Source organism: Leopardus geoffroyi, chromosome A1 (assembly GCF_018350155.1).
Source record: "Leopardus geoffroyi isolate Oge1 chromosome A1, O.geoffroyi_Oge1_pat1.0, whole genome shotgun sequence".
In the NCBI taxonomy this organism is placed as follows: Eukaryota; Metazoa; Chordata; class Mammalia; order Carnivora; family Felidae; genus Leopardus; species Leopardus geoffroyi.
In genome coordinates, this window is record NC_059326.1 from 187,944,843 (window position 1) to 187,970,398 (window position 25,556).

At 48.8% G+C, this 25,556-nt stretch overlaps 1 protein-coding gene across 2 annotated transcripts in view; it reads right to left on the reverse strand.

Moving 5' to 3' along the window:
- The window catches only part of FABP6 (fatty acid binding protein 6), a 37,904-nt gene extending 15,054 nt beyond the window's left edge, over positions 1-22,850 (reverse strand). The window contains exon 1 of one of the 2 annotated variants that reach the window (XM_045503007.1): positions 22,615-22,850. In XM_045503007.1, the coding sequence (XP_045358963.1) occupies positions 22,615-22,617 (3 nt within the window). In that variant the 5' untranslated portion in view covers positions 22,618-22,850. Of the gene's footprint in view, positions 1-13,375; positions 13,439-22,614 lie in introns of those variants that run through there. The other variant, XM_045503015.1, reaches the window with a different exon arrangement.
- Between the last annotated feature and the right edge of the window lie 2,706 nt (positions 22,851-25,556).

Sequence of the window (25,556 nt, forward strand, 5' to 3'; positions counted from 1 at the left end):
CCCAGTTACTATCGTTAAACTTCTTTGACAGATAAGGAGATTGAAGTTCATAGAGGTGAAGAGACTTGCCCAAGGTCACTGGGCGCCAGAATGGAAATGGAACTCACATCTCCAGACCCCCAAGTGAGTTCTCCCTCCAGCTCACCTCTCATTTACTGCCTGGTATGCTTCTCATGTGCACATGGCTTGTATTTCACTCCTAGGTCAGCCATCCCTTGAGGATGAAGCTATTTCTATGACCCTCTTTACCTCTTTGACTGCCTTTGGTTCAGAGGGTGGGCTCCAAGGCTTTCTTGGTAAGGGCAGGGCAGGCCTCCTGAAGGCACCGAGAACATTCTCTCATGAACAAGTTGCTTCTCCCTGAAATTTTCTCTTTATTCCCAGTTTCTTACAACCACCTTTATACTTCTAGCTAAAACGTAAATTAAACTTTTCTTAAAGTCTGAAATCATTTTCTCAGGGTGATAAAAGTAACCAATGCTTTTTGCATAAAATTCAGAAAAATGCAGAAAAGTCTAAAGAACATTAAGGGTCAGGGCGCCTGGGTGGCTCAGTCGGTTAAGTGTCCAACTTCAGCTTGGGTCACGATCTCGTGGTTCATGATTTCAAGCCCCATGTCAGGCTCAGTGCTGACAGCTTGGAGCCTGGAGCCTGCTTTGGATTCTGTGTCTCCCTCTCTCTGCCCCTTCCCCCACTCAAGCTCTGTTGTCTCTCTCTCTCTCTCTCAAAAATAAATAAACAAAAATTAAAAAAAAAATTTTTTTAATGGCGTGCCTGGGTGACTCAGTCAGTTAAGCGTCAGACATCAGCTCAAGTCATGATCTCACGGTTCATGGGTTCAAGCCCCACATGGGGCTCTCTGCTGACAGCTCAGAGCCTGGAGCCTGCTTTAGATTCTGTGTCTCCTTCTCTCTCTGCCCCTCCCCCATTTGCACTCTGTCACTCTCTCTTTCTTTCTCTCTCTCTCTCTCTCTCTCAAAAATAAATATTTTAAACATAAAAAAGCTTATACAATGCTAAAAAAAAATTAAAAAGAACAAAGTTTGTTTTAAAACAAATAAAATACAATAATAAAGAACATAAGGGTCATCTGTAACCCTATCACTCAGATATAACTATTGTTTAACAGTTGGTATATATATCCTTTGAGAACTTATGATATGCACATATAAATATACATATAAACATTTTATTCACAGTATGATTCTACTATATGTGCTACTTTGGAAATTGCTTTTTTTTTTTTTTAAGATTTTATTTTTAAGTAATCTCTACACACCCACCATGGGGCCTGAACTCACAGCCCTGAGATCAAGAGTCACATGCTACACTGACTGAGCCAGCCAGACTCCCCTGGAAATTGCTTTTTATTAAACTTAGCAACATGAAATTTCTGAAAGATGAACTTACATTGTCAAATAATAAAATCTAACCTAACAAGAATACTCTCGGTAACTACTCTGGGTTATGAGAAGATACAAAAGAAGGAGAATTTAGAGAATAAATCCCAAATAACCTCATCCACAAGCCAGAAAGCAAAGGTACTTATTGCTACCTATCTTCCACAACATCTCCATTATCAATGTGCCTTATCAAGCTCTAAGTGCAAAGTCACATGGCACCAGGCACCCTGGGAGTTTAAAGGTAAACCCAGGGGCCTGATACGACCCTTGCCCAGCTCCCCGGGCTCATTTTCTGTTATGCCCTCACTCTCTGCTGCAAACTCATCATCACTGGACACACACCACCCACCAACACACAGACACACACTCACTATGTGCTCTTTTACACCTCCTTGCGTTTACACATACTATTCTCTCTACCTGGAATACCCAGTGGTGTAATTAGTGAGAGCTCACTTTTGTGCAATAACCAATTCAATTGTTTGCCTAGGAGGTAAACAAAGAGAGCTCCTTGGAGGGCGAAGCAGGTTTTGTGTAAATGTGGAAGGAAGTGCTGGGTGGGTGGGGGGAAGGTTTTCTTTCCCTCTGAGGTGGAAACAAACATCCCGGCCTTCCCTGGTGCTGTATTTAGTTCAGCTCCCATGACCATGGGGCTGCTGTGCACAGTCAAGCCACCTGAAACTGACTTCCTGATTCCTGGGCCGTGTTCTGATCTGGAAGTCCCTGTTTCCTAACTCTCTCCAGAACTTTCTGTCAGTCCTGGGTGAGGTGCTGTTGGCCTCTGCCATTGGTTTCTCAGCTTGCTCCCAGCCAAGTAGACCCTTGGAGCTGTGGGTATGTTCACTATGGCTGTTCAGATGTGGGAAGGAATGGGTAAATTCATGTTGACATCGATGTGACCCATATGTGTGTCTGTGTGCCTATGTGTGCAAAAATGCATACTGCCCAGGTGCATTTACATCTGTGATATTGCAGTGGAAATCGCATGCATGTGTGAGAAAGTATATGTATGTACATATATACATATATCCCTATGTCTGTGTGTAGGAGGATGCATGCTTTCCCTGTGTATAGGTATGTATGCATACAAAGCACAGAGCACATGTGCTCAACTGTGGTTCTCTGTGAATGGCTTGGACCTGTTTGTATACTGGCATGTGGGAGTGTTTATTTACCGAAGGGAAGGGAGATGTTGGTTGGATGCGGTAGACTACAAGTGGAAAACAAACAAAGCAAGTAAAAACCCTCAAACAATAAATAAACTTATTATCTTACATAACAGGAGTTCCAGACGTGGGGAGGAAGGACTCTCAAGATGACTGATTGCATTGATCAAAATATCTTTAAGAACCTGTTCTTTCCACCTCTCCACTATGCTTGATTCTATATCCTTCTGGTCACAGAGTGACTGCAATATTTCCAAATCACACACTCAGACATGAAGAATCCGGTAACAGATAAATGCATCTTTGCTTTTGGGGTGACTTTCCTAAGAAGGAGGAAGTTGTCCCCAGAAGCCCCAATCCTACTCCCCCCACCATGCCTCATTAGCTCGAACTTGGTTACATGGTCAAAGCTAAACCAATCTCCGTTAAGAGAACTGAGACCACCAATTCCACTTAAACTAATTAGGCCCCCTCCTGGAACTAAGGATGGAATTAGCTTTTCAAAGACCAAGGCTGCTCAGAGGAATGGCAGTCGTTTGACAGAGTTTTGTCAGGAAGACAAATGTGTGGGCACCTGGCTGGATGAGTGGGTAGAGCATGGGACTCTTCATCTTGAGGTCATTACTTAAAAAAATAAAAACAGGGGCTCCTGGGTGGCTCAGTTGGGTTAAGCATCTGACTCTTGCTTTCAGCTCAGGTCATGATCTCATGTTTCATGAGTTCGAGCCCCACATCAGGCTCTGTGCTGACAGTGAGGAACCTGCTTGAGATTCTCTCTCTCTCTTTCTCTCTCTGCCCCTCCCCCACTCTTTCTCCCATAAATAAATAAATAAATAAATAAATAAATAAATAAATAAACATGAAAAAAAAACAGTGTTAAAAAGGAAGACAAATGGGAATGGATGTCAGGTAGACAGACAGTCAATAGTGTCTAGTACAAAGGTGTGTGTATGTATGCGAGCATGTCTGTAAGTGTACATGAGTCTGTGTATATAAACATAAGTAAGTATACAATATGTATGGGTGTTTCAATTGCCTATTGTTGCATAACAAACCATTCCAAAACATAGTGGCTTAAAACAACAAAGCTTTATCAGTTCCCATGATTCTGTGGGTCAGGAATTTGGGCAAGGTGTGCCAGGGTGGTCATCTCCACATGGCATCTTCTGTGGTCACTCACAAAGCTATATTCCACGAGTAGCTGGGCTGAGCTGGAAGGTCTAAGGCTTCCCTTACACGTCTGACACAGTGTTCCTCTGCACGGTTCCTCTCTCTCCTTACATGACTAGTTTGGGCTTCCTCACAGCATAGTGGCCTCAGGAAGGGTGAATTTCTTAAATGGCAGCTGACTTCCAACAAGGTAGAAGCAAAAACTGCCAGTCATTTTGTTTTATTTTGTTTTGGGTTTTTTTTTTTTTTTTTTTTTTGCCAGTCTTCTTAAAACCTGGATTTAGAACTCTCAGAATGTTACTTCTACCACAAGTATTCAAGAGGAGGGAAATAGAATTTGCCTTTTGATAGGTGGGAAAGGATGCACAGGCAGAAGAGAAAAGCATCAATGGCAGCCATCTTTGGAAATGATCTACAACAGTAGGAATATGTATTGAACATGAAGATAGGCATGTGTGAGTGTGTGCATTTTTGTTTGTATGTGTGTATTAAGTCATGTGGGTAGATGTATGTAAGTGTACGTGTGCCAGTTAACACATGCATGCCTGTTTATGTGCATATATGTACATGCAGATGGGTATTTGTGGAGGGATGTGCATGTACACATAAGGAGAGATGCACATGTGTATAGGGGCAACTGTCTACCTGAGCTAGGGGCTTGCGCCAGTAAGGAAAGCTGGTGGAGTTGACCTGTCCTAGCTGTGGCCTTCCTGGGTAGATATGCTGAGACTGCCAGTCTTGGCCAAGGTAACAATCTAATCATTACTAGGATTTTGTCCTTGACTAGTAGGCTGTGGGTCTCAAGCCAGGCGTAAGACTCAGCCTTTATCATAACCTCACTAAAACCACACTGATAGCAGTGGAGAAGGACCCTCTACAATTTTTTTTTTTTTTTTTTAATTATTCCCTGAGGTTCTGGGGTTTTCTACCTAGGGAACTACTGGCTCCATGATCTCCACCCCATCCCAGCCCTGCCCTTGGAGCTGTAAACCTCATGACAGGATTTCAGAGACAGTAGTAAGCCCAAGTTTCAAGGCTGCTCACAGGGTGGCGCTGAACCCTTGGCTTCTCTTTCACAGCACGTTTCCCAGTAAAGAAACTATGATGGGATGGCAGGACAGGAAGCAGGAGGACTTGGAGGCTTGGGACTCTCTCTCACCCTCTCTGCCCCTCCCCAGCTCACATACTCTCTCTCTCTACCTCTCTCTTTCGAAAATAAATAAACTTAAAAAAAAAAAAAAAAAGAGGCTGGCACTTCTGCAGCCTGAGTTCAGAGAGGTTAGGGAACACACCCACCGTGATCCAGCTCTCAAATCATAGAGTCAGGATTTGATCCTAGACTTAACACTGTGTTTCACGGCCTCGACTTACACCTCAGAAAGTCACATGGCCTGTGACTGTGCAGTGAGGGGCTTGAAAAGGAACTGGTTGGGGTAGGGCATGTGGGGACGTGGGCTGCTCTCCACGGACCATGTTCGGTTCCACTTCTTGCAGGAAAGCCTGAATCCCCAGCAATCTTCCCTATTTTGGGGGCTGGTTTTGTGTTTCAGGCTAGGCACCCTGGCGTCTGGCTGTAGGTCTTACCACAGAACAAGGTGCGCAGCGGGTTTGCTGACGGAGACGAGGCAGAGGAGCTTAGATGAAGGGTGGGGGAAGCTGGGTAAAGACAGAGAGAGAGGCCCCAGCAGGCAGGACAGAACCAAGGCTGGCTAACAGCCCCACGCACTGCTCCCTTCTCCCCGCCCCAAGCCTCTGGCTACCACAGATGCCGTGACCTGGAGCGCCCTCTGGTGGTGCACTCTGCAGCCTGGCCTGCGAAGGCCCATGGGGGTCTGGGTCCAGGGAAGAGGGGCTGCCCCTTTTGTCCACACTCATCTCTGGGGGGCTGGCTGGCCTGCCACTATACCGGGGAGTGTCCTTCCTTGGAGGAAAGCCAGCTCAATAATAGTAACAACAAGGCACTCACAGAAAGAGTCACAAAGGGACTGCTGGAAGGAGGAAAGGGACTCTTGAAGCCATGACTGGCCCATCAGAGTTACAGGAAAGGTGTAACAAACCCCGCACGTGGCCTCCCCACTATGACCTGGGACAGCATAGCATTTGCACCAACGACGTCTTGGCACCTTCACAGGGCTGCGGGGGTCAGCATCTGTTGCCCTATCACCAGCGGCTGGGCCAGCCTCAGCCTGTGAGCCTCCCTGAGGCAGAGGACAAAGCCTGCAATGAGACGGAGCCATAGGGTAGAAAGGGGTTCTTGAGGGGCACCTGGGTGGCTCAGTCAGTTAAGCATCTGACTTTGGCTCAGGTCATGATCTCACGGTTGGTGAGTTCGAGCCCCATGTTGGGCTCTGTGCTAACAAAACAGCTCAGAGCCTGCAGCCTGCTTCAGATTCTGTATCTCTCTGTCTCTCTTCCCATCCCCTGCTCATGCTCTGCCTCTCTCTGTCTCTCAAAAATTAATAAATGTTAAAAAGTATTAATAAAAAAAATTTTTTTTTAAAGGTGCTCTTTAGATCATCTTATCACTCATTCCCTTGTTTATTCTAAATCTTCTTGATCCCCTACTATGTGCAGACACACAGGCCCCAAGGATATGGAAATTAACAATAGGCAAGGTCCCTGACTTCCAGGAATAGAGATCCCAGGCCAGGAGAATCAAACAACAAAGGAACAAGGTCAAAAGTGCTGGGAACACCACACAAGGGCGTGATGTGCCAGTGTCTAAGGAGGTCCTTTTCAGACTAGTGGACAGGGAAGGCCTGGTAAGAATTTTTGGTGTAGAGACGTTAATGCTTAGGACACAGGACTGTGAATAGCGAGCAGAGAAACTTCTGGCAAAAGTTCAGCTTGTACCAAAGCTGGGGTGGGGGGGTGATCTCAGTATATTGCAGGAATAGAAGGAAAGACAGGGTGGGGTGAAAGAAAGAGCAAGAAGGGCTGAGGTCAGAGAGAGGGCAGGGACCACACAGGCTCCAAGGCTGTGCCAGAGACTTGATTTGATCCTGAGGGCTGAGGCTGTCATTGGAGGGCTTTGACCCTGAGGACGGTGTGATCCGATTTGCATTTTTAATGGGTCATGGCTTTTGTCTTGTGGAGAATAAAGGAGAGAGAGAATGAGGGTGAAAGCAAGGAGGCCAGCTAGGAAGTGACTGCCAGGTCTCCAGATATAGAGATGGTTGCGGAAATGGGGCAGGGAAGAGTCATGTTCTGATGAATCTTAGGGGCACAGTGGATAGCAGATGGTGGGAAGGACCTGCTGGTGGATGGTCTGGGAGAGGCTGGGAGAGCCGAGACCAGGCTGGGTGCCTTCCCTCCCACTCCACGTCTTCTAGCCTGGGTATGGGCCCTACTGAGTCATCTCCCTCAGCTCACTTCTAGGAGGGGTGAAGGACCTTAGACTCCACTGCCAGAGACCCCCAGGCCTGGATCTTGTGTGGGTGTGTTCAGACACTAGGGACCTGGGTAAAGACAGAGAGAGATTCAGCATTCTATAGCTCTCTCTCCCTCCTCTGCAGTCTCTCATTCTCCTCCCTGGGTCCCTCCCTTTGCCCCCCCCCCCCCCCCCCCCCCCTCCCTCTCTCTCTCTCTCTCACACACACACACACACACACACACACGCAGTTTACTGCAGCTTTATCAGAAGGAAGCCTCCAGCAGAAACAAGGGGTCTCCAGGGACACAGCAAGAGGCGCTGACTGTGGAGTTTTCCAAGGAGGGGGAGGCAGGCTGTGCTGCCTTCCACATTCCTTCCTCCGGTCCCTGCTGCTTCCACAGTACCCTCCTGGCTCTTGCAGCAAGAGAAGCTGTGGTTCCCAGCTAGAGGCGATTTTGTCTGGGGGCATTTGGCAGTCCCTGGAAGGATTTTTGGTTGTCACAAGTGGGGAGGGAGCGAGACAGGCATCTAGCAGGCAGAGGCCGCTGAACCTCCTACAAGGCACATGACAGCCCCCACCATAAAGAATGGTCTGGCCCCAGATGTCAACAGTGCTGAGGGTGAGAGAAACTGCCCTAGGCTCACTGCCATCAAAAATGGAAGAGACTGTCCTCTTCCCTGGTCCTGCTGTTATCACGCTGCCATGGATCAGGTGGTGGCCTTGTGGCCGTGCTGTGGCTTCCTTTTCTCCCTTAGTCCTCTCAGCCACACAGTGAGGTAGGTAGTAGTATCACTCAGTCAGTGAGAGGCCTGGTATTCAGATGCTAAAGCCTGAGGTTTCACTGCCCCCTCCCTCAAGAACACAGGGAGAGTCACTGTGGTTAGCAATGGGACACACTGTTTCAAGTGAAGTCTTACTGGGAAGTCTGAAGTGTAAGGTAAAGTAGGACTGCCTAGGTTGAGGCAGCCTGGGAGATTATCAAAGCCCCCACACCCTCACCCCTGCACTTCCACCCTTCAAGGCCCGTACCCTTGAACCTCTAAGGCCATCTCTCTACTCTGGGCCACCGCGGAGGGCTACACGGGTTGTGCTCTGCAAAATGGGGGACACCGTTCCTGTGAGCTACCTTGTGAGGCTGGTAGGGTTAAGGCCAAGCTACGTTTAGGGCAGGGGTGGCAAATAGGTTTCATTTCGAGTGTGAACATGCATTGCTTGTTAGACAAGGTGCCATGAATAATTAATGAGGTCAGGAGCTTCGGGAAGGAGGTGTGAGGTAGCTGTGAATGCTGAGTATCTGCCTTCCCTGTTCTAAGATATAGGAAATAGGAAATTGAACTTTACTAGGAGATATCTTGCCCCTCTCCTTGCAACTCAGTGGTGAATCCAAAATGGAGCTGTCAACCCTATATTGAAAACACACATGTACACACACACACACACACACACACACACACACAGACTGGAGACCCCTATACATGGCAGTCCCCAAGAAGAGCCTCCAGCAGGCCCTGGATTGGGGAACCAGCTCTGCCTCTTTCCCAGAACCCTGTCAGGTTTGATTTTTGGGTGCTTCTGACATTTGTCTTAACCTAATATTAATGTAGAATCCTATGTTTGGGCAGAGAGGCTGCCATTGAGATTTTTTTTTTTTTTTTTTTTTTCCACTTACAACCCTTTGGTGGGGAAGGTTTGGAGCTAGAACTGGCAGAATGAGCCAGATTAAGGATGCCCCTTCACCAGGTCCCACACTGGAGTAAGATCCTCCCTCCTGAGGGCCTCAGCGTCTTCCCACCCTTTGTCACGCTGCCGAGTGGCATCTCTGGGGATCTGGCCAGGAGGACCAGAAGAGACCTTGTAATGCAGGACAGCAGGCACTGTCTGTTCTCTCTGCAGGGGGTTTCCCAGCTGCCTTGGAGCCTGGGAATCTTCCAGCCTGGGATGAATCATCCTGGCCCTCTGCCTTCACCCCCTCCATTGCTCTGCCTGGACCCAGCTACAGAGTGAGGCCACTAAGGCCAAAACTGATGTTCTCCCTTCTCTGTGGCTAGAGAGGCCAGGAGATGCAAGCTGCAGCCTCTCTAGGACACCATACCACAAAGAGAAGAGTGGTACAGGGAAGTGCTAACAGAAGCTGACCTCCAGGAGGAGAGGGAGGGAGGCCCGTCATGCTTTGCGATGTGTACTACGGCGGACCTATTTCAAGAAACAATTAACAAGAGAAAGCATCAAGGGGTGGGTGGCTGGCTCAGTCATAGGCATGCTACTCTTGTTCTTGGGGTCATGAATTCGAGCCCCATGTTGGGCATAGAGTTTACTTAAAATTTTGTTGTAAAAAAATGGTAAATCAGTGAGTGAGGTGCCTGGGTGGCTCAGTAGGTTAAGTGTCCGACTTTAGCTCAGGTCATGATCTTGTGGTTCGTGAGTTCCAGCCCCGCATTGGGCTCTGTAACAGCTCAGAGCCCTGGAGCCTGCTTCAGAGACTGTGCCTCCCTTTCATTCTGTCCCTCCCCTGCTCTCTCTCTCAAAAATAAAATGAAAACATTAAAAAAACAATTTTTTTAACAGTAAATCAAAACAAGCAAACCATATTTATGGGGCACCTGGCTGGCTCAGTCAGTAGAGCATGACACTCTTGATCTCAGGGTCATGAGTTTGAGCCCCATGTGGGGGTAAAGTTTACTTTTAAAAAAAGGAGAAGGAGAAGAAAAAGGAGGAGAAGAGAAAGCATCAGTTTGGAGCTGGATGCTAGAGCCCCTAGAGGGGAAGGCGGGCCAGGCTAACCGCAAAGAGTTAGCAGAGTCAGCCATGGCTAGATGGAGGAGCTCTGGGTCTCATCCCCTTGTCTTGGCCTCGGAAAGATGAAATTGTGCCTTCCCAAGAAATTCCTTATGTGAGTATTTGTTTGTTCAGGAAAGAGATACTTTTGAGCGCCTACTTTGTGCTTTGTACTACACCATGTGCTGGCCAAGGTCCCTCCTTCCCTGGAACAAATAGCCCTATAGAGTGTGTGTGAGGTATAGACAGGGAAACAGGCAGACAGTGCCAAGTGGGACTAGGGCCGACTGATGCGCTACCATCAAGGTGGGGTCTGATAAGCAAGAGAAGCCCTCCCAGCGGAAGTGATGTGGAAACTGGGGTCCAAAGAATGAATCAAAGCCAAGGAGGGCTGGGGGCACAGGGAGAAGGCTGTTCCAGGCAGAGGGAGTCTGGGGGAGAGATCCAGCTCTGGGACAGAGAGAGGATGTGGATTTCTTATAGGATTTGGGAGCTGTGTGGCCTTATCTCTAGCTACCTTTGAGCCCAGACAGCTTTCAAGCAGATCCTGGGCATATGTACAGTGTCTGGTCTTCCTGTGTGTGCACATATCTCTGCCCAGGGGGCCAGTGAATCACCAACTCCGGACTGTGTATGTTTTTGTGGTTGCCTCCTGACCGTGTGCCTAACACAGGGCCAGGCACATGATCAGGATCAATTTCTCTTGAAAGGTTCTGTTGCAAGTTCATGATCTCCCACTGAGAGAATAGAGATCCAGGGACAATGAGTCATTAGCTCATCAGATATTTGTTGAGCACCTACTCCATGTCAGACGTGGGCTAAGCATTGGGGACTGAGGAGAGAACAAGCAAACAAGTTTCCTGCTGGAATGGAGTTTACATTCCACTGGGGGAGGGACCAGGTGTGCAGAATATCAGATAGCACCACTGCCAGAAAGAGGACAACACAGGTCTTGTGATAAGAGGGTGGGTGGGTGGGGTGGCCAGAGAAGCTTGGCTGGGGAGGTATCACTGGGCCATCTCCCATTTGAAAACCTGCAAGAGCTCAGGGGACGGCCGAGGACTTGACACCCTGGAGAGTCAGGGGAACAAAAGGAAAGGCACTGAGGCTGGAGCAAAGGGAATGAGGGCATGAGGGGGGTCAGGGCAGAGACAGGCAGTGACTAGATGGTAGAGCGCCCTGTGGCTGATGTAAGGATTTGGGTTTTATTTCAAGTCAACTAGGAAGTCTTCCAAGGTTCTAAGCAGAGATGTGGTGAGGCTTGATCTGCCCTTTTAAAAGATCACAACAGCCCCCTGGGTGCCTGGGTGGCTCAGTCGGTTAAGTGTCTGACTTTGACTCAGGTCATGATCTCATGGTTTGTGAGTTCAAGCCCGGCATCGGGCTCACTGCTGTCAGCACAGAGCCCACTTTGGATCCTTGCCCCCATCTCTCTCTGCTCCTCCCCAACTTGCACTCTGTTTCTCTCAAAATAAATAAATAAACTTAAAAAAAAAAAAAAAGATGACAGCAGTCCCAGAGATTTGGGGTGTATTTTCAAGGATAAATGAAAATAAGTTGCCAATATGTTGGACGTGGGTTGAGGGAAGGGAAGAGTCCTAGAAGACGCCTGGATTTGGGGCCTATGCAACCAGTTACTCTAGCTGTTGTCGTCAGAAAGAGCTCATTTCGGGGGTCAGATAGGCCCAAATTTCAGTCCTCATTTAACTTTTTCAAGCCTTGGTTTTCTCTTCTGAAAAATGACAATGAATGACAGTTGCCCACAGAGGGTGTTAATTCTTGTCCCTTGACCAAAGAGATTACAGATATCCAGAAAGATAAAGTGTCCTAAGGTCACATAGCCAGACGAAATACCTCTAAGTTTGCTCACAGGAAAGCCAGGAAGATGTATAGAGGCCCCAGAGGCCAACCTAATACCCAGTTCCAACCTCAGCTCTGAGCATGCGACTCTTGATCTCAGGGTCTTGAGTTTGAGCCTCGCATTGGGTGTAGAGATTATTAAAATAAACTTTAAAAAAAAATCTCAGCTCTGAATCTCAGTTTCCTTATCTGTGAAATGGGAATATATTTCTATCTCCTAGGCCTGAGATGATTAAATGAGATATCACAAGGTGAGCCCTAGCACAGTGTTATCACATAGTAAGCACTCAGGAAATGGGGGGAGTGTGGGACCTGTCCTCCAAGTCCCTATGTTCTGTTGGGAACACATGTCAGCTACCACATGAAGAATAACATCATTCATGCAGTAGCTTCATCTGTGGTCTGACTTCATCCCCACAGTCATGCTGCAATTTGTCAGTATTTGGCAGATGAGAAAACAGCTCCAGCAAAGCCAAAGAACCAGCCCCAAAGCTCACAAGACAAAGCCTGAGCTGTAAACAGGAGGAGTTACAAATTGATGCCTGTGGCCAAGTTGCCTGTTTTAACGCAGTCTGCAAGCTAGGAATGGTTTCTAAGGTGTTTTTTGTTTTTTTAATGTTTATTCAGTTTTGAGAGAGAGGGGGAGGGAGAGAGAGAGAGAGAGAGAGAGAGAGAGAGAGAGAGAGAGAGAGAAACCGAAGCAGACTCCAGGCTCTGAGCTGTCAGCACAGAGCCCAATGCGGGGCAACTCAGGAACAGTGAGATCATGACCTGAGCTAAAGTTGGAGTCTTAGCCTACTGAGCCACCCAGGCGCCCCGGCTTTTACGCTTTTAAAAAATATATAAAAAAGAAAATTTCTTGTAACAATTATAAGAAATTCAAATTTCAGCTGCCATTAACAAGGTCTAATGGGAACAGCCTGGCTCATTTGTTTAAAGGCTGCTTTCGCTACAAGGGGAGAATTGAGTACAACAGAGACAGTAGGGCCTAGAAAGACTAAAATATTCATTCTTTGGCTCTTTATAGAAAGCGGAGAACGGGGTTGCAGCGGGGGAGAAAGTGTGCAGACCCCTACTGGAGGGTACCCCTTCACTGCAACAGTTCTCTCCCCAAGGAGGTAGGATGGATAAATGCCATCCAAAACAACCCAGGGTCCACTTGAAGGCCTTGAGGGAAGGTATTTTCAAATCCGAAGAAGGCGCGTCATTACACAGACCGCTCTAACCTGGAGGGACCTTGGAGAAATGGAGCCCAGCCGCCTCTTTTTAGATGAGAAAAACTGAGGCCCAGAGATGGAAGGCAACCTGCCCGAGGCCACCTAGGACCCGGCGGGCAGCCAGGTCGGGGGGTGGGGGTGGGGTGGAGCTTCTCCCCCGCGAGCAGATGGGGGCCAGCTCCCTGGTGTGAGGCGCCTGGGGCCCCTGGGGCCTCTTCCGTTCAGTTGGGCCCCGAGGGGCTGCAGGTCCCAGGGCCGAGAAAGCGGGCGGCCTAGGAGGCCTCTCTCGGGCGGGAAAGGGGAGGGGCCTCGGCTCGCCCACCGTTGCTCCCGCCTCGGCGCTGCCCCGGGGCTTGCGCTCCCTGAGCCCCACCGGCTGTAAGGAGGGAGCGTGCTCCGCCGGGGGCTACCTGGGTCAGGGGATCGGCCCGGCCGTCTTTTGTCTTTCTATTTTGCAAAGCACGAAGACACGCCCCGTTCCCCGGGCTCCGAGAGCAGCAGGGACGCGCGCGGCGGGGGAGCGGCGGGGGGGGGGGGGGGCAGCCCCGGGTGGGGCCCTGGAATCCGAGCCCCGCCCCAGCCGGTTCCCCTGGGGGGAGCCGGGAGGGCCGGCCCCGGGGAGTTCAGCAGGCTCCTTTCAGCTGCAGCCTGCAGAAATAAGAAACCGACTAGCAAACATTTATTAAGGGCGGGGCTCAGGATAGGTGCGCGCAGAGTTCGTCGGTGAAACTGTTAGATCCTACGCCTCCACAAGCCCGAGCTTCCCGTGGCGTCCACCGTCCCTCACCTGGCCCTGGCTGCCACAAGGCTCTGCACGACTGATTTGACCCAGATTTGCCCCCTTCCGCGACCACCCTTCCCTCATGCGCTCCGGAGCTGCAGTCTTCAGCAAACTGATGGATACTCAGCTTCTCCGCACGTTGCTTTCATCTTCCTGCCCTGAAACCTGCCCACCCCACCCAGGACCCCAACCTTACAACCCCTTCGTGGGAAGCTGTTAACTTTCCCACACACTGCAGTAGATCGGGGCGTGGAGGTGGGGGTTAAGGGCACTCTCTTGCTTGCTCCTCGTGGAGCTTTGCAACCCATTTCTCCTCCCTTTGCCTTCTCTACTCATTAAGTCCTGTGGACTTACTACTACCAGTCTAGACGGCCCACAACCCCGCTTGTTACTGAAAGGAAAAAAAACATTCTCCTCTATCCTTCAAGCTTTAACTGCTGAACTAAGAGTTAAATTTACATGGGATAGTTTAGCAGGAGACAAAACACCACAGTTTTATAACGTGTGCTCAGAGGCCCAATAGTGAAATTGAGACCCAAAGAAATGACTAAGGCATACTTTTTAGACAAAGGGAATAAGACTGAGGAATCCACCAGACAAAATTTAACTTTGGGAGCTTTAGTAAGGAATGCTAAACAGAATTCGGGCTGGGGTGGGAAATTAGTGAGAAGTATCAGGCTTGTTCATACAGCTTTCTGGGCTCTAAATTTCCCATCTCTGGATAAGGCTGTCTCTTTACCTCCTGGTATAGGGAGAGTGCCTTTCATGTGGTAGCTTTATTTCCTGCTTTAAGGGGGACAGAGAAGGGTCTGGGTGTCTCACTTGCACAGGCTGTCTCTTTGATAACTTTTATTTAAAATCACCACTGTGCCAGGGACACCTGGGTGGCTCTGACTCTTGATTTCGCCTCAGGTCATGATGTCACAGTTGGGATCTAGCCTCAAGTTAGGCTTTGCAGGGACAGCATGGACCCTGCTTAGGATTCTCTCTCTCCCTCTCTCTCTACCCTTCCCCTGCTCCTGCTCTCTCTCTCTCTCTCTCAAAATAAATATAAAACATGAAAAAAAAAATAAATCTTTATAATCACCAGTCTACCAAAGTGGCCCATCTTGGGACAGCCTGCTCTTGGTCCCTACCTTACTTTCTCCTGCAAACTTCATTAAAGCAACTCTCACTGGTCAGACATCTCCCTTCATCCTGTCACCCTCAACCCATCTCAGCCACTTCCTCCCATGGTGGTATCTTTAACCCCTATCACCAGCATTACCATTTTTTTTTTTAATGTTTATTTATTTTTGAAAGAGAGACAGAACCTGAGCAGGGGAGGGGCAGAGTGAGAGGGAGACACAGAATCTGAAGTGGGCTCCAGGCTCTGAGCTGTCACCACAGAACCCGACACAGGGCTTGAACCTATAAACTGCGAGATCTTGACTTGAGCCAAAGTGGGATGCTTAATCGACTGAGCCACCCAGGCACCCCTAAGAGGTCCTCATTCTCTCCTGTCCCTCTTTTTCCCTTCTCTTCCCTCCAGCATCTCGTAACTTCATCTGGACCTCCAACCTATCGTTTCTCTTAGTCACCTTCTCCCTTCCTTCCAGCACTATATCCTTCCCAGACTCGCCCTAGTATTAGTTTTGTATTACTTCCCCTTGAGTGGAATGCTTTCTTGAAAAGCTTTTGTTCTCCCACAGAAATGTCTTGGTTTTCCTTGTACTTCACTGGCTGACCCGTCTCATTCTCCGAAACAGGTTCCTCTACTAGGCATCAAAATGGCACACCCCACTCCCTCTCCTCACACATGGTCCTTGAACTCCTTCTTAAATCAAGGCACTTCTAGGTGATCCTGTCCTATGCTGTGACTTTAAGTAGCACTCACAGGCCATCACACCATCATTGATGTCTTCAGTTCTGACTTCTCTGGGGTCCGACCACTAACTTGACCCCTCCACATGGATGTCTAGTAGTCATCTCAAAGCTAACATTTAGGGGTGCCTGAGTAGCTCAGTGGGTTAAGTGTCTGATTATTGGTTTTGGCTCAGGTCATGATGTGACGGTTTGTGAGTTCGTGCCCTGCGTCTGGCTCTGGCTCTGCACTCACAACATGGACCCTGCTTGGAGCCTCTCTCCCTCTCTGCCCCTCCCCCTCAAAATAAATAAACTTAAAAGAAAAAAAAAAAAGCTACCATTTATTCACTGAAGTGGCCCTCTGCTATTTTCGTGCTGATAGGACTCTCTCCCCACGTCCCCAGTCCTATGTCTTCCCCACTGCCATCAATGGCATCCACAACACAATTACTCAAGCCCAAACATGGTGTCATCTTTGATTCCTCTCCTCCCTTCTATGGCCACAAGCAGCCTCTCAGGAGTCCTTGTCAACTCCAAATGAGTCCTTGTCTCCAATAGGTCTGAACACTTGACCCCTAGATTATCACAACAGCCTCATCGCTGATTTCTGTTTCTTCCTCCAGCCCCTTCAGTCTATTCACACAGCAGCCAGAGTGACCTGTCAGGTCAAGCCACGCCTATGCTCAAACCCTGCCCGTGTCTCCTATTTGTCTCCAAGTGAAAGTCCCTTCAGTGGCCCGCAAGGCCTAATGACCTGGGGCTCAAGACCTCTTATCTTGGTCTGTTTAGGGCTGCTGTAACAAAATACGACAAACTGGGCAGCTTATCAACAACAGAAATTTATTTCTCACAGTTCCTGAGGCTGGAAGTCCAAAGACCAGGGAGCCAGAACAGTCAGGTAAGGGTCACAGACCTCTCTCTGCATCCTCACATGGCAACAGGGGGCCAGGAATCTGTCTGGGGTCCCCTTTCTCAGGGCACTAGTGCCATTCATGAAAGCTCTGCCCTATGACCTAAGCACGTCCCAAAGCCCCCACCTCCTAATATCAGCACTCAGCACTTGGGGATTAGGATTCAACATATGAATTTTGAGGGGCCAGAACATTCAGACCATAGCCCCTCTTGGACTCCTCTCCTGCTAGTCCACTCAGCCACATGTGCCTTCCTTCCCCTTCTTCCTTCTCCGTGCTCATTCCCCCACAGGGCCATTGACTGGTGGTCTCTTCTGCCTGGGAAGCTCAGTCTCTCACCTCCCACATTTGGTTCAATGTCACCTTATTAGGGCCAAAAGGAGGCACTTTTCCTCGTAATCATAAGGTCTTCTTAGGGGCCAGAGGTGACACTGTTGTTGACAAAGGCAGGAAATTGTGTCTGTATTGCCCTCTGATGAGTACTCTGCACCTTGCAGAGTGCCTGGCACACAGGAGGCACTTTGAAAGTATTTTCAGAGTAAGTGAAACCAAATCCCCTGCAGCCTTAGGGCCTTTGCTCAATGGTTCCTTTCCCCCGGCTCTGTGCCACTGAAACGTCAAGGTCCTCTCCCGGTGCAAAAGCCTCAGCTTCTCTTACATTTCCCTGATGACACTTATCACCTAAAATGCTTGGTGTCCGGCTCCCTGACCTGATGTGAAGTTAGTCTCCTTTCCCAGTGGTATCTGACCACAGGGAGATAGGTTCTCGATAAAGACTAACTCGATCACATGAACATTTGCATTACTATACTTCTCCCTGACCCTCCCAACCCAGCGCTGAATAGTGAAGAGGGAGGAAAAGTCCTTTGTGTTTTTAAATCAACTCTGTTCCTAAATAACTTCTAGCAGCCACAGCCCAAAGAACCATCCATTCATACATTTATTCGACCAACCTTTATTAGGCATCCCCATGTGCCTGGGGCAATGTAAAGTGCTGTATACATTACTTATATATACTTGATATCCATTTAATCTTTATAGCTCTATGACATAGTGTTATTACCCATTTTACAGATGAGGACATTGAGGAACATGGCAGGAAGGTCTAGAGTCTGCTAAACCTTAAGACCAGGAAGGCCTGAAATTCAGGCCAGAAATTCTAGCCAGACTCTAGACAGAGCTGACTGGATACCCTTCAGGCATCTCATACTCAATAGGTCCTTAGAACTTGACTCCTCCATACTTCTCTTCCATGGTTCATCACCCCTACTCCCACGCTTCCATCTGCCTGTCATCCCAGCAGGAAACTGGCCTCACAGATCTAATCCAGCACCAAAGCCCTCCTTATCTTTGGCAACTCCATCAACCCAGCTTCTAGGCATCTGTCCCCACCCCGTACCCTTCCTCTGGATCCTGAGCTTTCTAAATGCATCATATCCTGCAGCAGTTCCAAAGTGTCCCTCTGTCCCTCCGATGTCTTATCTTGAGCATAAAATCCACACTCCAGTCACTTGTTGAATCTCTACTTCTACCTTGCTCCTTCTACTCTCCCTAAAGCTCTGGCCCCAGCTGTGGCTCAGATTGGAGCTCTCTTATACCTCTGGGCCTCTGCTGGGCTGGGTTCCTCTCTTTGTCTGGACAAATGCTTAATTGGCCCATAAGACTCAGCTTGGTCTTCTCTATCCCCTAAGACTAGATGACACCGTGACATCCAATGCTCATCCCTACCCTACTGGAATTGCTTGTCTGTCTATCCTGTTCCCCAGGTAGAACGTAAGCTGCAGAGGTGCTAGGATCCCATTGGTCTTGGAAACAAGGGCCTGGCAGACAGAGCAGGCACTCAATAGCACATTCGTTGAATGAGTTTTCACAGTTGTCCTAGTGTGGGGCTGTCACACTCATGTAGTGGAGTGGCCCACTTTGGAGTGAGATAAGTGGGTTCACGTCCTGCTTCTGACAGTATTTGTAGGGGTGACTTTAGGTGGGGTGCTTGGCTTCACTGGGCCTGGCATCTTCCACCTGGAAGATGGGATGATAGAATCATCTCCAAGTGGTTAAATTAAAAAGCATGACTGGTGGGAAGAGCTTTGCAGACAATATTTATTAACTAGTGGTTCTGCCTACTTCTGCTGCTCAGCGGGATGTGGTAGATGACAAAGATGAGGATTTGATGATCAGACTGCCTGGGTCCAAACATTGATTCCTCCATGATTTAGCTTGTGTGACTTTGGGCAGGTTACTTAACCAACTTGAGCCTCAGTTTTGCCATATAAATTGGGGTAATAGTGCCCCCAGGATCTCCGCAGGGTTGCCAGGAGAATAAAATGCGATGATGTATATAAAGCAGTTAGCATGATGTCCCCATAATGGGTGGCTGTATTTTTAGCCATAGCTAAAAATGTAGCACATTTGGAGATCATGACCAGAGCCAAAGTCAGACGCTTAACCAACTGAGCCACTCAGGCGCCCCTAAAGCTTGTTTTTCATACTGAATGGAGGATTTAAGGGAATCGCAACATCTTGACTTTAAGAATAAACTGGCAATCAGTGAGACTGGGGGGAGGGGGAGAATAAACTTCCGATTTCCCCCTGACCAAAAAAAAAAAAAAAAAAAAGTAGCACGTTTGAGTCCTGTAATGTAGTGTGATGGGCAGGAACCCTGGGTTCTCCATAAGTGACTTAGAGACAAATTCCTTCTCTCTGCTGTTCAGTTTTCACTGAACAAAGGGTCAGCTCAGCTAGCTCCCTTGAGCTCTGAAGTACCTCAATTCTGAATCCTGCCTGCTCTTTGTCACCCCTAACACTATCTGGCACCCTCTCTAAGGAAAACCTTTTCCAAGGAAAGAGGACAGGCCCTTTTTCCGTCCCTCCAACTCTGCTCCTCAGCCTCATCAAAGCTGGCTTACTCTGTGACTCAACCTTCTGGGGTCCCTGTGTTTCTGGCTTCCACTGGGTGCTAATGGGTTAATCTGAGGCACTAATGGAACCCACAGGAACTCAGTGTTAGCTCACTAATGGGTCGCCCCATCTGCCCTCCCTGTAACATAATGCCTTCACCCTGGTAAAAGGCACTCAGGGATTTCCTGTTGGCTCCAATCTGCTGGTTTCTGACATATTGAAAGGCAGAGGCTGGAGAGGGAAGGAGGCAGATTGATAGAAGAGGGGACAGGATGCAGGAGGCTCTGAATCAGCAATCAGGACACCTGGGCTCCCATCCCAGCACTGCCACTGACTCGCTATGTGAGCTTGCGTGAATCCATTCCCCTCTGTGAGCCTCAGTTTCCTCATTTGTGGCATGTACAAGTTAAGCTGTAAATGCCTTGCTGGAGCTAACATTCTGGAATTATCCAATCCTGTCACTTTCTCGGCTGAGGGGTGAATGTCCTTCCAGCATCATTCAACCTCCACAACTATTGGGCACCTACCATGTGCCAGTCTATGCCAGGCACTGTGGACGGGGGTGGCAGTGTGCAAATGAGGCACTGTCCTACCCTACGAGTTCCCAGGCCCTGTGCTATTCTGCTACAGCTTGTCTATTCACAGCATGGAGGAGAGCAGAGAGACCTCCATGCTTACTGAGAACCTCCTGTCTGCCAGACTGAGGGCACAGAGCAAACACAGATGGCTGCAGTTCTTCCATTCCTTTACGTTTTCTGATGACACCGTGTCTTGTTACCTCCTAGCCTTTGCACAAGCCATTCCCTATGCTTGGAATAGTCTTACCTCCCCTGTTCTTTGCCCATTTAAGTCAATTTCTTTTTCAAGCCTTGCCTGCCTGCCTTCCTCTTTTCTTTCCCCCCTCCCTCCCCTGCTTCCTTCCTTCCTTATTCCTTTCCTTCCTCCCTCCCTTCCTTCCTCTCTCCCTTCCCTCCTTCCTTCCTCCCTCCTTTCCTTCCTCTCTCCCTTCCCTCCTTCCTTCCCTCCTTCCTTCCTTCTCTACTTACAGAGCACTTACCATATGCTAGGCTGTGCCCAGGGTTTGGGATCCAGGAGTGAACAAGACACACTCTGTCTCTGTCCCCTGGGAACTTATGGATTCTTTGGGGAGGAAACAGCCAATTAAACAATTTCACACACACACACACACAACAATATAATAATTTAAGTTGCAATGAACATGAGAGGGACAGAAACAGGGCTGAGCTAGAAGGGTGTGGGGCAGCACTCTTGCAGGTGCATGTGCATAGCTCAGAGGCAGGAAAGCAAATGGCTTGTTGCAAGAATGGAAAGGCCTGTGTACTGGAGCTTTGGAGGGAGGAAGGCAAGCAGGGAGGCTGGAGACAGGGCCTGGCTGGAGCAGATCAGCCTAGGACTCCTCCCTCATGTTTGGATACGTGCTCACCCTTTATTTCCCCATCACAGCAGGCATCAGAATGGATCATCACTGCCTGCTCATTTCCCTGATCCCCCAAATAGACCACAAGTTCTTAAAGACAGAGACCACTTCCTGACTTCCTGTAAGTGTTGTGCCCTTTATTCGTTTTTTTTTTTTTTTTAATGTTTAGTTTATTTATTTTTAAGAGAGAGAGCAAGCACACACTCCAGCAGGAGAGGGACAGAGAGAGGGAGAGAAAGAGAGAGAGAGAGAGAGAGAGAGAGAGAGAGAGAGAAACCCAAGCAGGCTCTACTCTGTCAGTGTCAGCACGGAGCGTGATGCGGGCCTCGAACCCACAAACTTTGACATCATGGCCTGAGCCAAAACCAAGAGTAAGACACTGAACTGCCCCCCCAAGAACCCCTCTTTTTTTTTTCGTAAAGATTTTATTTTTTTTAAAGTAATCTCTACACCCAACATGGGGCTTGAACTTACAACCCTGAGATCAAGACTTGTACACTTTACCAACTAAGCCAGCCAGGCACCCCTACCCTTTATTCTTGACTCACTGAATAAAGCAAAATACTAATCATCCATAGACCTGCCAGACACTGTCTCTGCAGTCAGCTTCATGTCAGTTCATGGCACCACTGTTCATCCAGCAGCTTAAACAAAATGCCCAGGAATCATTGTGGACACTTTGATTTCCATTTCTCTCCTCTGGCTATCCAGGAAAAGACCTGTCCCCTCTATTTCTCACCCCATCCCGGATCTGCCATGACCGCTGCCCTGGCGCCAGCCTCCATGAGAGCTCTGCGGCCCTCTCTTCCATTTCCCCCATCAGCCCACTCCCCTGCTTTAAATATTGGCAAGTAATTTTTTTTTTTAACTGTGCAGATTGAAAAGCAAAACAAAAACAAAAGCACAGTCACTTCCCACTGTGCTTAAAATAAAATCTTTATTCCAGCCTACAAGTCCTTGCTGGGCCCCAAGCTCCTGTCCTACGCTGTCCCCTTTCCTTTTTTTTTTTTTTTTTTTTTAATGTTTATTTATTTTTGAGAGAGAGAGAGAGTGGGGTAGGGGCAGAGAAAGAGGCGGAAGAAGATCCAAAGCGGACTCTGTGCTGACAGCCAAGAGTCCGTACAGGGCTTGAACCCATGAGCTGTGAGATCAAGACCTGAGCTGAAGTTTGATGCTTAACCGACAGACCCACCTAGGTGGCACTCCTCTTTGCTTTGCTAGCCACACTGCTCAGTCTCTCTCTCCTGAATTCCAAGGTTCGTTGCTGCCTCAGGATCCTTACATGTGTTGTTCCCTCCTTGTGCTCAGTTATTTGTTTATTGTCAGTCTTCTTTCTCTCAAAGGTAAATAGCATGAGAGCACTCGTCTGCCTCAATCCTAGCTATAGCCCCACAAGCCTTCAGTTACTTGGTGTTGAATGAATGAAAAGATTTACCTTTTTTATATGCCAGGCTCTGTTCCAAGCACTTTGCATGTAGGACCTGACTGAATCTCACTGTAGCAGAACCTGAGAGGAATGGCAGCTTGGGGAGGTGACGTGACCTGCCCAAGGTCATACAGCCAGGAAGTCATGGAGCCTGGATTCAAACAGCCTGCCGCCCCGCCCCGCCCCCCCCCCCACCCCCCGCAAGACCACACTAGCAACTGCAATGCTACGCTGATCCCCACAGCAAACCCTCATGTTTGAATGAACAAATGAATGATTGGGCAAATGATAAGCACCCGGACAGAGTGGCATGACTGAATGACAGACAATACCAGCTTTCAGAAGCTCACCATCTTCAATTTCTTGGGTCTCTGTTTTGAAGTGGGGAAAGAAGGGAGCACTCTCAGTGACTGAGGATCCTTGTGTGCGACGCACGGTATCCAATGGCCCTTGTGGTTATCTGCTCTGCCCAGAGTGACTGCCGTGACAGCTTGGGCAATGGTAGCGTTGGTAGGTGGGGGCTCCCCGCCCCCCCTTACCGGGCAGCTCTGCTATCTTTTGAGAGCCGTGGCTCTGCCTGGCTGCCCACCCGCCTGCCAGCCAGAGCTTCTTAGCTCATCAATCATGCCGCCCTGCTCTGCCAGGCTGTATCTGAGGAAGACAAGTCAGCTGAAGACAGAATGGGCCTCAGGCTCTGGAGGGAATGGAAGACACTGCAGGTAGCTGGGGGAGGGGGGGGCGGTGCCCAGAGAGACAGCCAAGTCTGGCCCAATCCGGGCTCTGCTAAGGATGGTCGACTGGGGTAGTAGGCAGGGGCAGGGTTCCCATTAGAAAAGCAGTGGGTGAACAGAAGAGGTGGAGAAACGGTTGGTGAGGGGCCAGGGCGGTTTCCCATTGCAACTGAAATTGAGTCTCCCTGAGTGCCCAGGGAGCTGACGGACAGCTCTGGGAAGGCGGGCGGTTCAGGAGGCGGATTCAGGGCGGCTTGGCTGCCCTCCTGCATGGCCAGCCACCCCGGGCTCCCTGTGGCTCAGCTTCCCAGCACCCCCTGCTCCCCAGCACCCCCTGCTCCCTCTCCACTAAGGGGAGGGGAGGGGAGGGGAGTGGCGGGAGAGGTTGAGGCATTTACACCTTGGCTCCACCCTCTCCTTTCTCAGATAGGAGCCGCTTGGGATTGGGATTTGCAGTCTCTCCCCAGAGAGGTTCTGCTCAAAGTCAAGATGTCTGAGTTGAAAATTCCCTGGAGACCTCCTAGTCCAGAAAGACAAATCGGCAGGCTTTTGTTTTTGTTTTGCTTTTCAGCCTGCACAGTTAAAAAAAAAAAAAGAAAGAAAGAAAGAAAGCAAGAAAGAAAAAATAAAAGAGTTGCCAACAATGAAATAGGAATAGATTGCACATAAAAATCTGATTTCTAGTTGCCTTTAAAAAATTAAAAGATCTGGCAACTTTGGACTGGCTTTCCCAGAGCCAAGTAGAGGCGGCTCCCAACAGACACCACCACCATGTCTGCTCACCCTCACCCCTTTGTGTCACTGCACCGGCTTGGGGCTTGGAGTGGGCTGGGCCTTTCTAACCCTCACCTATTCCACACCCCCTCCCTGAGGAAAGTGAGGCACACAGCACAGCGAGCCAGGAATGGGAGCAGGGTCCCAGGAGCGAACACCCCGGGGCTGGCAGGTCTCCCAGTTTCATATCCCAGGGCTGCCTCTTTTGAGCTGTGTTCTTGGACAACTAGCCCAAGAACTTCTCAGAGCTCCAGTTTTCTCATCTGGCAATGGAGACAATGGCGGTACCTTGTGAGGGGTAAACATGTAGCACTGCCCTTTGTATGTTTACAAGGAAAATACTCTTAATTTTGAATAGTGGTATGTATGCTAATATATATGTTTCCGTTAATATCAACGCCCACCACACAGACCACTCCCACCCTTAGCAGCTTAAAACAGCATTGTATTCCTGTCTTTTGCAGTTCTGTGTGTGACTTGGTTCAGATGGGTGGTTTTTACCTGGGATCTCTGGTATGGTGGCATTGTGGTCACACAGGGGCTGGAGGTGCAGTCATTTGAACGCTCGACGGGAGCTGAACATCTCAGATGGCTTTCTCACACACCTGGCATATGATATTAGCTATCAGCTGGAGCTCAGACAGGACTGTGGACCACAGTGTCTACATGGCACCTCTCCATGTGGCTTGGGCTTCTCCCAACATGAGTAGAGCTGGAGGCGGAGATTGTTTCAGAGGAAGCAAACAAAGAGAACTAGATGTAGCCACATGACCTTTTATGACCTAGGCTTAGAAGTCACATAGCATCACCTCTACAGTTCTTTATTGATCTAGGCAGGTGTAAACCCACTGAGATTGAGTGGGAGGGGACAGAGACCCCACCTCTCAGAGAATGTTGGGGCTACGTTTTAAAACCATCACAACACATATGTAAACTGAAAAATAAGTCTCCCTTCCACCCCATTCCCTCAGGGCTGAATTACCCTCCCTAGTAGCAACCACTAATCCACTGCCTGTGGATTAGTGTGGATCCTCTCCCTGCCTCCCAGAGTCCACATACACATGGACATGAGAATTTTATACATATAGAGATATCCATACTATTTACTCAGGTTATCCAAGCACTTCTCCAACTCGGGAACCAAATGGACTCAGCCCCTCAGATTAGCTATTTGCTCTCAAACACTTCCTATTTGCTATCTGAAACGAAATGCAGGAGTCAAAGATTCCAATAATGCAGCATCCCCTGCTATCGGAACCCTCACTATCTGAATTCAGAAACCAAATGGGTTTGGGTAGCAATAGATGCTTGCATAAATATACATAAAAACACTCTCCCCCACGCAAAGCGTGAGTATACGAGACATACTGTTCCGTTCCTTGCTTTTTTCACTTAACAATTTATCTTGGAGATCAGCCTGTTTCAGCAGGGTCTCATTCCCTGTAAGAGCACAGAACATTCCATTGTTCCAATGCACCCTAATTTGTTTAATCAAATTGGCCACTTGCTTTTCCCCACCAGTCTTCTGTTAATCACAACCCACACTACAGTAAGTAACCTTGTCCAGAAGTCTCTGTGCCCTTGGGTAAAGTTACCTGTGTGATAAATTCCTAGAGGCAGAATTCCAGGTCAAAGGGCAGGGTTCCTGTGACCATCTCTACTACATCCCAGCAGGACAGGCTCAGCCTCCACATCTTCTCTTGCACTCTGACCTGCATCTTTTGCCCTTGCTCATGCCGTCACCTGTGGGATCCTGCCGGCTTCAAGGGCAGCAGGTGGTAGCTGCC